Source organism: Octopus sinensis, linkage group LG12 (genome assembly GCF_006345805.1).
Source record: "Octopus sinensis linkage group LG12, ASM634580v1, whole genome shotgun sequence".
Taxonomy (NCBI): Eukaryota; Metazoa; Mollusca; class Cephalopoda; order Octopoda; family Octopodidae; genus Octopus; species Octopus sinensis.
Window position 1 is genome coordinate 19,242,565 of NC_043008.1, and position 12,028 is coordinate 19,254,592.

Consider the following 12,028-nt stretch of genomic DNA (forward strand, 5'->3'; position numbering starts at 1 on the left):
GATCTGGTCTCTCACACAAACCCTAAGATAACGTTCTAAAAATTAATTGTTAACATTGTTAATAGTTACCTTATCAAAATCTCAAAGCTACAAGATAATGCATGATTAATTGAAAACAATGTAAATGCTAAAGTATTAAACAGTTGATGAAAGATATTTCTAGTGCAAAAAAAAAAAAAAAACTGGAAAACAGTTTAGACCAGTGAATATCAACTGAGATCCATATGGCCCATGGAGGTTTCTATAAGATTTTGTTGTTGAAATTTATTTGCAAAGCAAAAGGTTGGTTGCAAAAAGTTATTGTCGTTGTGTAGTCCCGTGTCAGACCTATGATTTCAGATTAAGTACCAGATATGATTTCTTTTTTTTTTTTTTTGCTGGCATGGTATATCAAGGAATGCATTATCCAATGTGTCCTCCCCTTTTGATTTTTTTTTAAATGGCAGAATATGATATGAAGGAGATTTGGTCTGGTTACTATTTCTAGTAGGGCAAATGTCCACATTGAGGTTTGTCCAAATGTAGGAGCAAAGACCAGGGTAATAGTAGTCAAAAAGATACAGAAAAGGGGATGGAGATTATGATGATGATGGTGATCATCATCATCATTTTAATGTCCATTTTTCAAAGCTTACCTGGATGGATGAAGTTTATAATAATAATAATAAAACATTGTGTACAGTGCTCAGGTGCACTACAACTCATCTAAAGTGTATGTATAGTACATAGGGTAATGTACAAGCGTCAGGAAAAGAACAGTGCATGAGTCATGACATACACATATGTGTATGAGTATGGAAGGGGGACAATCAGGTGTAGTTTCGGCGGATTTCGGAAAGCATGAGGGCCTTAAAGGATGCAGTGTCATGGCAGTCAACAACTGACGCAGGCAGTTTGTTCCATGCTTCAGCAACTCTGAGCATGAAAAAATGTTTCCGAAAGTCATGGGAGCTGTGCTGTTTTCTGACTTTGTAGGCATGTCCATGTGTGTTGGACACATGGAGATCAAAAAGGTGTTCGGTGGTTGATAACTTTGTGGGTGTTTACCAAGTCCATCGCCAGACGCCGGAGCTTCAGTGAATCCATGCCCAGGGAAACAAGGCGCTCAGAGTATGGTAGGTGTCTGATGGAGGGTATGCGTTTGGTTGCACGTCTCTGAACAGATTCCAGGAGGTCAATGTTCTGAGCAAGATAGGGGCTCCAAACTGATGATGCGAATTCCAAGTGTGGTCGTACCATAGCTGTATACAGCTTTAAATAGATGGCTGGAGAGCGGCTAACAAAAGTCTTGCTGAGTGATGCCAAGACACCCTCGGCCTTGAAGCAGATATTCTAAGGCTGGATCCCATTCCTGTAACAAACCCTCAACTGCTTCCAAGTAAAGTAGTATATTCACTTCTCTACTGATTACAAAGAGGAGAACAAGCTGAGGAGGGAAGACATGGACAGAAGACAAAAAAAAAAAAGAAAAAAAAAGAAATTCTCAAAGTCCTGTAGTTTTTAGGTGTCAATCATTTTTTAAGTTTTATTACATTTATGACAAAGAGGATGTTCATGTGTGTGTGCTTATATATATATATAAATATAATACACAAACATTTTGTGATTTAACAATGCAACCAATGGTTTCATGCAGTGAAATTTTCACAATTATTAATGTGTTCCGCTTCAGAATGTTGGTAACTGGCCTCCATTGGTAGCACTGTTATTCTACAAGTAAAGTTCATATTTATCCACCAAACGCAGCATCGAGTACTCACCCTCACTGTTTGCCACTATTGTGTGCGTGTATGTGTATATATTTGAATAAAAGAATAGAACTGGCTTTTCTGACAATTTTTCCACTTTAATAAATTAGATGCTTATAAATTATTAGGTGTTATAAACACCTAACAACTTATAAATATCTAAATATTAAAGTGGAAAAATTATCAAAAAAACCCCCCATTTCTGTTCTTTATCTTTTTCAAATATATAATACTGTGCCAAGGACATTCTATTTGTAATTCCATTACATATATGTGTGTGTGTGTATGTGTGTACATATATATATTACACACATATCCTCTCATTTTACGTTTACCATGTATATACATACACACATATATATATATATAAACATACATATACACACACATAAATACATATATTTATATATATATATATACACACACATACATATATATATACACACATAAATACATACATACATACACACATACATACATATACACACATATGCACTCACATACATACATATGCACTCACATACATATATATATATATACACACACACATACATACATTCATATATATATATATATTATATATATATATACAACCATACATACATATATATATACAACCATACATACATACATATATATATATATATATATATATATAAAGTCATTATCTAATATATACTTTTCCATGATGGCATGGGTTAGACAAAACTTACTGAGCTTTTTGATATTTTTGTTGACCCCCAACAACCATTTGTTTCAAAAGAAAGTACTATCTCTCCTTGACCCTTGAATAATAAACAGCTCAGTGACCGGACATGTTTTCACAGTTACATATAAACCAAAATAACATTACAAACATAGTGACATTTTTTTCTTCTTAGCAGTGTGCAAACAACATCAAGACAACAGGGAAATACAAACCCCACCAACCCAAATGTATATGTACCAGGCTTCGTACTGCTTCTGTCAACAAATTCCATCCACAGAGCTTTGGTTAGCTCAAAGTTATAGCAGAAAACATTCGATCAGTATTGGATAATCGAAGCAAATCAAAAATCATATGATATGTGTTGTTGATTATCCGTTATACAGCACCTGTACTTACATAAAATATGGTAAAAAAACTGGGCTTCAGAAGGCAAACTGAAATGTCATATGAAGATGGTTCCCCAAAACAATTTTGTAACACCTATTGCAAGAAGTGCCCATCATTACCAAATTTGAACCAAAGACCGTCAGTTTCTGGCAGGACTGAAAAGCAATGGCATTACCCAAAATTGAGTTGCAGACATCATGTGTGTGTGTGTGTGTGTGTATATATTAATCTTTTACTTGTTTCAGTAATTGGATTGATGCCCCATGCTGGAGCATCACTTTGAAGGGTTTTAGCCAAACAAACTGACCCCCGTAGTTTTTTTTCTTTCTTTTGAAGGTCTTGTACTTATTCTACTGGTCTCATATGCTGACCTGTTAAGACATGAGGCCATAAACAAACCACCACAGGTTGTCAAGCACAAAACACTGTTATTTACGAGAAAACCTCTCACATGGACTTGTGGTGCATATAAGCACTCATGTCTATATCGCTAGTGGGAGATAAGTACTAGGAAGGCTGAAATCACATGATCAGGTAGTTCTGGCAGTGGTAGCAGACAATTATCTCCTGCTAGCGATACAAGCACAAGTGCCTACATGCACCACAAGTCCATATGAGAGATTCTCTCGTGGTAACTAATGCAGTATTTCGTGTTCTAACACAACACCCATTTTAAGCAGGGATAAATATCACCTGAATCATATACATACATACAAAAACATGCATGTGCACACAGACAAATAAACGTACAAGCACAAAATCTTTTTATTTTACATGAAAATGTATGTGAATGCAAGAGAGAGAGAGAGAGAGAGAATAAGACATGACATTCATGTACAGAAACCAAGCCAAAAGTGAGACTCCAGAGTGTGATGCAAGCCCTTTGCACATCCAAATGAGCAGAGCGCCCACAAATACGGTGACTCAAACCGTGGTGACCTGTCCAAACCATGCCAGCATAGAAAATGGACATAAAATGATGGTAGTTATATATATATATATATATATATATAATTACAAAACTGTCCGATGAACGGGAACGTGAAACTCCGAGTAACAGCTTTTGTTATATTTCTGCTGCTTTTAAATAAAGTATATATATATATGTATATATATATATATATATATATATGTATCTATATATATATATATATATATATATATATATATATATGTATATATATGTATGTATATATATATATATATATATATATATGTATATATATGTATGTATATATATATATATATATATATATAATATATATATATATATATGTATATATACATATGTATATATATATATAGGAGAGAGAGAGAGATATACACACACACATATATATATATATATAGATGTATATGTATGTAATACATATACATATATTTATATAGATGCATATAATAGAAAAGCAGAAATAATGAGTATGAAAAGGGCAAAACACAGAGACCGTCAAAACAGTTGACAATGAGGAATGTTACAAAAATATGACAATGAATTAATAATAATAATAATAATAATAATAATCCTTTCTAATAGAGGCACAAGGCCTGAAATTTGGGGGAGAGGTCTAGTTGATTACATCGACCTCAGTGTTTCAGTGGCACTTAATTTATCGACCCCAAAAGGATGAAAGGTAAAGTCGACCTCGGCAGAATTTGAACTCAGAACTAGCGGCAGGCGAAATACCGCTAAGCATTTCGTCCAGCGTGCTAACGATTCTGCCAGCTCACCGCCTTAGCAATAATGAAATAATGATAATGATAATAATAATAATAATGATTTCAAATTTTGGCACACGGCCAGTCTTTAAAGGGAGGGGGAAGTCGATTGCATCAAACCCCGCCAGTGTTCAACTGGTATGGTACTTATTTTATCGACCCTGGAAGGATGAGAGGGAAAGTTAACCTCAGCAGAATTTGAACTCAGAACATGAAGATGTAAAGACAGAAGAAATACTGTAAAGTATTTTGTACGGTGTGTTAATGATTCTGCCAGCTTAAACCTTTCTAATGGAAGCACAAGGCCTCAAATTTGGAGGGTGGGATTAAGGTGATTACATCGACCCCAGTGCATAACTGGTACTTATTTCATCAACCTTGAAAGGATGAAAAGGCAAAGTCGACCTTGGTGGAAACAAAATGCTACTTAAGCATTTTGCCTAGTGTGCTAACAATTCTGCCAGCTCACCGCCTTAGAAATAATAATAATAATAATGGCTTCAGATTTTGGCACAAGGCCAGCAGGTTTGGGCAAGGGGCTTAAGTCAATTACATCGACCACCAGTGTTCAATTGGTACTTATTTCAGCGTCCTTGAAAGGATGAAAAGGTAAAGTGGACCTTGATGAAATTTGAACACACAATGTAAAGATGGACGAAATAATAATAATAATGATGATGATGATGATGATGATGATAAAAATAATGTTATAAAAATTAATAGGGAATGATAAAAGTAAAAGAATAATTAAAAAAAAAAAATTATAGAAATTTTATAAAAGTCAAAACAAACAACACTCTAATGTCATGAATGAGAAGAAATTTCAAATGATTATCAGATTCTTCGAAACCCTTGTGGCAGCATAGAACATGATTATGAGTATAATGGTAGCATCCATCCATCCATCCATCCATCCATCCATTTTTGCATCAACACACCATCACGGAAATTCAGAGGATGATCCAACATTATTTCACCATTACTGGTGACATATAACAAAAAATTTTGCAAACAGGACACCAACCAAAGCTTGCACCACCCCCGTTTCATGGTCCATTGCATTTTCTTTTCTTTCTTTTTTTAATTTATATTTTATTTTATTTGTTTTTGTTTTTTTGCTCAGCAAAAATCATTGGTGGTAATGAAGTATAAAGATTGCAAACAGAGAATATATATATATATATATATATATATATATATATATAAAATATATATATATATATGTGTGATTTGTTTTTGTTTGTTTGTTATTTTTTTTATTTTTGATTATTTTTTCTCTTTTTTTTTTCTCTCTCTTTTTTTCGATGACCTTGTCTGTAGTTTGTTTTACAAAACCCCCGATTGGTTCCTCGGCTCTGCTAACCCATTCTTGGAGAAGACTTGTTATGGCGGAAGAGCGCTGCCTATTTCAGCCGACTTTCCGCAAATATTCTGGAGTCACAGATATGTAGTCGGAGACGTTGAATAAATTTGCAACATTCTTCTGTAAATATCTGCAAAGAAGGAGAAAAACAGAAAACGTGAAACAGACTTGCTCAATTAGAACAAGGAAAAATATTGGTTTCAAATTTTGGCACAATACCAGTAATTTCAGAAGGAGGAGTAAGTTCACGACATTAACCTCAGTACTCAACTGGTACTTATTTAATTAATCCCAAAATAACGAAGGTCAAAGTCAACCTCATCAGAATTTGAAATCAGAACGTTAAACTGTTCTATATTTTAGAGGCGTAGGAGTGGCTGTGTGGTAAGTAGCTTGTTTACCAACCACATGGTTCCGGGTTCAGTCCCACTGCGTGGCACCTTGGGCAAGTGTCTTCTACTATAGCCTCAGGCCAACAAAAGCCTTGTGAGTGGATCTTGTAGACCGAAACTGAATGAAGCCCATTGTAAATATGTATATATATATATATATATATATATATGTGTGTGTGTGTGTGTTTGTCCCCCCAACATCACTGTCCAACCCATGTCAGCATGGAAAGCGGACCTTGAACAATGATGATGATGATGAAAAGAAGGACAATTTGTACAGCAATTATATACAAAGAAATAGAATTAAAAAAAAACAAACCTGAGAAAATCATGAAGGTGGGTTAACAGCAACTGTATACTCTTTTCATCAAGTGAAGTGTAGGCAAGCATGCCTCCAATCTTGACTAGAAATAGAGAAAAAAGGGAAATAAAAATCATAAATCTATCACTAAACATAACATTATGCAAAAGATTTACAATATAGATGTCTATATATATATATATATATATATTATATATATATATATATATATATATATATGCTTAACAGTATTTCGTCTGCCGTTACGTTCTGAGTTCAAATTCCATCGAGGTCGACTTTGCCTTTCATCCTTTCGGTGTTGATTAAATAAATACCAGTTATGCACTAGGGTCGGTGTAATCGACTTAGTCCCTTTGTCCTGGTTTGTCCCCTCTATGTTTAGCTTCTTGTGGGCAATAAAGAATTTTATATAGAAATATAGTATATATATATATATATATAGACATATACATTGTCATTCATGCTCCCTCTCCTCTCAAAGATTCCTTGTCTTGCAGGTTACTTGGTGACCCTGCCAGTGATGGTGTCACGTAAAAATCATCCAGTCCACACTGTAAAGTGGTTGGCATTTCGAAGGGCATCCAGCTGTAAAATCCATGCCAATACTGACTTTGCCTGTGCGAGTACCATGTAAAAAGCACTCAGCCAACACTGTGGGGTGGTTGGTGTTAGGAAGGGCATCCAGCCAGAAAAAACCATACCAAAACAGACACAGAAGCCAGGTGTGGTCGTCTGCCTGGCCATCTTCTGTCAAACCATCCAACCCATGCCAGCATGGAAGGAAGATGTTAAATGATGATGATGGTGATGATTGTCCTTCATAAATATAATCACACCACCATGATATATTTATATGCAGATATACACATCTCTTTTCTCTTGCTTCAGTCCTTGGACTGTGGCCATGCTGGGGCACAGCCTTGAAGGGTCAAGTTGAACAAACCAACCCAAGTGCTTACTTTGAAAGTCTGATACTTATTCTGTTGGGATTGTTTTTGCAGAAACCCTCCACAGGCTTATGTTCAAACCAGCCAGATCCAGCCTCTCACACCTACCCAACAGGGTCATTCTGAACATAAACTATCATATGACTGAAATCTCAAAGCTATGAGATAATACAGGATTAATTCAAAGCAATGTGGATAAATAAGTATTAACTCTTTCGATACCAGCCCAGCTGAAACTGCCTCTGGCTTTGTAGTACAAATGTCTTAGCTCCCATGACTTTAGGAAACATTTTTTCACGCTGAGAGTTGCTGAAGCATGGAACAAACTGCCGGCATCAGTTGTTAGTTGTCGGAGCACTGCATCCTTCGAAACTGCCATGCTTCCTGAGATTCGCCAACACTACACCTAATTTTCTCCCCTCCATACACACACAAGCATGTATCTGACTCATACATTGTTCACTTTCCAGACATTTGTGCATTACTGCATATACTCTATACGCACTTTCTGACAAGTTGTGGTGCACGTGAGCACTGTATACAATAATTTCATTATTATTATTATTATATTAAAATCTTCCACCAAACTTTAGTCACAATTTTTTCCTACACTAGCTAAATGATAAGTTATTTTACTAAACTCTTTGTTATATTTAAAATTAATTGAAAGAAACACAGAGCATCTCAAAATATGGTAACAAAAGGGTTAAATTAAAGTAATCAGAATGCTAAGAAGTTAAAGAAAATAAAATCTCAAATACAACAAAACTCCAATAATAGTAACAGCAACAGTAAAAATGGCAATAAAGACATCTACTTACCAAAAAGTCGTAAAAGATGAGTAGCACCGTAAATAGAAGACATCGGAATATCAGGATGAGCTTCAAGAAGCTGGAATAAAATATATGTGTATGTTAGAGGAAGGATATATATAGTCAATTGAACTGACCCCAGTATGTAACTGGTACTTATTGTCACCAGAACAACCACACTTAAAAGATATAAGGCAAAGTGACACAAGTAATAAATATTTGAACACAGGACACAGAGGAACAAAACTAATTATGAAATTAATTTACTCTGAGGGTCTGATATTTTTAATTAGTTACTATGGTAACTTTATGACTGTTCAACACAGTAAAGTGAAACATCTGTATTAGCAATGCCTATGCATGAATAAGATCTAAGTTATCCACAATAAAAGTAAGAATGGTTTGCATAGCTCCATACTACCTTATTTGGTCACACAAGGAATCACCAAAAAACACAGAAAATACTAAGAGACCATTGAGGTATTACAAATACTTGAAGATCAAAGACGACACTGGCTTGATATAAGATGGCAAGCTGGCAGAACTTTTAGCACAACGAGCAAAATGCTTGTGGCATTTTATCTGCATACAGTTTCTGAGTTCAAATTATGCCAAGGTCAAATTGGCTTTTCATCCTTTTGGGGTGAATAAAATAAGTACAAGTTGAGTACTGGGGTCAAGTACTCCAATACAAGTACTCGAGTACAACAAGTAATCTGCACTAACAGGAAGTTGGAAAAACATTTTGGTATTATGTGTTCATCATTACACGTGTTTCATTTGATAATAGAAATTATTATAAAGTCGTACATTTTGGATAAACACATAATAAGAAATTTCTTATTAAAAATTCTTCAGACAGAAATCAAATACTTATATATATATATGAGTCTAGTCTGAGGTGGTTGGTGTTAGGAAGGGCATCCAGCCATAAAAACCCTGCTAAAACAGACACTGAAGCCTGGTACAGTCTTCTGCCTAGCCACCACCCTGTCAAACCGTCCAACCCATGCCAGCAAGGAAAACGGATGTTAAATGATGATGATGATGATGAGACACAAACACACCCACACACACACAATGGGTTTCTTTCAGTTTCCATCACCCAAATCCACTCATAAGGCATTGGTCAAGCCAGGGGCTATAGTAGAAGACACTTGCCCAAGACGCTGCACAGTGGGACTGAAACGAGAACCAAGTGGTTGGGAAGTAACCTTCTTTACCCACACAGCCATCTCTTACATCTATGCGTACTGCAGAAAAAAAAATAACAAAAAAAAACTAGAAAAATAGAACAAAGATAAAAAGTAAAACCCAGCCGAAATGGTCACAACAGAGTGATCTCCCTTAAAGCCACCTGCAGATCAGTTGATGGGTGTCTCTCTAACAGCCAGATTACTCAGCCTGTAAGTAATTAGTTTTTAGGCAAATTAACTCACACTCCGGCTCAAATCTAATTCCTTAATTCCTCCACCTGTCGTTACTACTATTACTGTATCTTTGGCATTATCCTGGGAAGTCTTTTACCAAATCTGTGGCACACTTCCACCCAGTGCCAAGAACAATTCAACAATTGCACCCTACATCTGACTCACTCATCATCATCATCATCACCATTATTGTTGTTGTTGTTGTACAAGCTTTGGTAGTACATATACCATAATTGGAATGATACAGAGATTATTATTATTATTATTATTATTACTATTATCATTATTACTATTATTATTATCACTATTATTATTATTACTATTATTATTATCACTATTATTATTATTATTATTATTATTATTACTATTATTATTATTACTATCACTATTATTATTACTATTATTATTATTATAATTACTATTATTATTATTACTATTATTATTACTATTACTATTATTACTATTCTTCTTCTTCTTCTTCTTCTTATTATTATTATCGTCATTACCATCATCTTTATTGTTATTATAGACCTAATATATGTGTGCATCTGCTGAAGGCCCGTGCAATTAACAGTGGTTAAATGAAATACAGATGACATATAAGTTAGTATGGAACCTATTCTATGTCAGTGATTATGCATGAGGTCTATCCAAATGTGTAGGCTATTGTGTATGCCTTGTACTGTGACTTAGTTATGGAGCTGGGATAAATTTATCTTAGAAAAAAAAACAAAATGTACATAAGACACCATAAAATATAATCATCATCATCATCATCAGCAGCAGCTGTCCAAGAATTTGAACCTGGAGATCTCCATTTCCAACGACTTCGAGGGCCACCTCCCAGTGGTGTCGGGCGTCAACGAAGAGTCCTCGACTACAACAAGATGACCAAAGTTTTTGTTTTCCAAGGTCTGGGGTCTCCCTCCCCTAAGCCCTAGACCATCAGCTAATCACCCTTACCCGTCTTGTTGCTTAACAACAACAACAACAGCAGCAGCAGCATTGTTTTAATGTCCACTTTTCCATGCTCACATGGATCAGGCACAATCTATCAAGAGTGGATTTTCTATGACTGGAAGCTCTTCCTGTCACTAACTCTCGCCTGTTTCCAAATAAGGTAATGTTTCTCTGTGACCAGACATGTTTTTAAGAGAAACTGGAAATGAAGGACACTGATTGCATGACGGTGTCAAGATGAGGAGACAGTAACACAGACACTCACACACATATATTTGGTGGGCTTCTTTCAGTATCCATCTACCAAATCTACTCAGAAGGCATTGGTCAGCCTAAAGCTATAGTAGAAGAAACTTGCCTAAGGTGCCACACAAGTATTTAACCCATTAACATTTAAACAGGCCCTATCCGGCCCAAATATTCTATCAGTTTTTCCTTCAAACTGGATAGATCTGGCATCTCACACCAACCCTAAAGTGTCATTCTAAAAGTAGACACTCACATCATTGAAATTTTTGAAGTTATGAGATAATTCATGATAAATTCAGAGCAGTGTGAATAAATAAACATTACATTTGTAGAGACTAATCTGAACACTAAAGGGTTAAAATAATTATTTATGAGAAGAGAACATATAATCTAGTACTGATGCAAAAGGGGCCCCTTTTCCTATTCAATGTTTGAAAAACACACAGAATAAAACACCATTATGAATGATACTTCTGAGGTAACTGTTAAAAATAATAAAAAAAAAAGATGGAGTGAATAATCAAACAATTCTCAGCAACATACTCATCTAAATAATTTAGAAGTACTGAAGGATGACCTCAACACACTGAATCCTTCAGGCGAGATGACAAAGGACTGAGGTACTTGGTGTTTTGCTGTATTTTCTTAAGAAAACCTGTGGTTAACAGCAGAAGTATTAAGGCCATTACCCCCCTGGTGAAAAGGACTGGTTGCAAGAGTCCTGTGCCAGTGACACATAAAAAGCACTTGTGCTAGTGCTATCTAGAAGCACTTATGCGGCGCCATGTAGAAGTGCGTGTGGTGCCATGTAGTGGCGCTTGTGAGGTGCCATGTAGAAGCGCTTGTGCAGTGTTGTGTAGAAGTGCCTGTGAGGTGCCCTGTAGAAGCACTTATGTGGTGCGATGTAGAAGCCCTTGTGCAGTGCCACGTAAAAGCACCCAGCCATAGAAACCAAGCCAAATCAGACTGGAGCCTGGTGCAGATCTCCAGCTT

General features: G+C 35.6%; 1 protein-coding gene across 3 annotated transcripts in view; it reads right to left on the bottom strand.

Moving 5' to 3' along the window:
* Positions 1–5,636: 5,636 nt before the first annotated feature.
* Positions 5,637–12,028, bottom strand: part of LOC115217873 (mortality factor 4-like protein 1) — a 42,055-nt gene continuing 35,663 nt past the window's right edge. For all 3 annotated transcript variants that reach the window (XM_029787587.2, XM_029787586.2, XM_036507807.1), the window contains 3 exons: positions 8,406–8,475; positions 6,635–6,719; positions 5,637–6,053 (listed from right to left, as the gene is read on the bottom strand). In XM_029787587.2, coding sequence (XP_029643447.1) covers positions 5,969–6,053; positions 6,635–6,719; positions 8,406–8,475 — 240 coding nt within the window. In that variant the 3' untranslated portion in view covers positions 5,637–5,968. The remainder of the gene's footprint in view (positions 6,054–6,634; positions 6,720–8,405; positions 8,476–12,028) is intronic.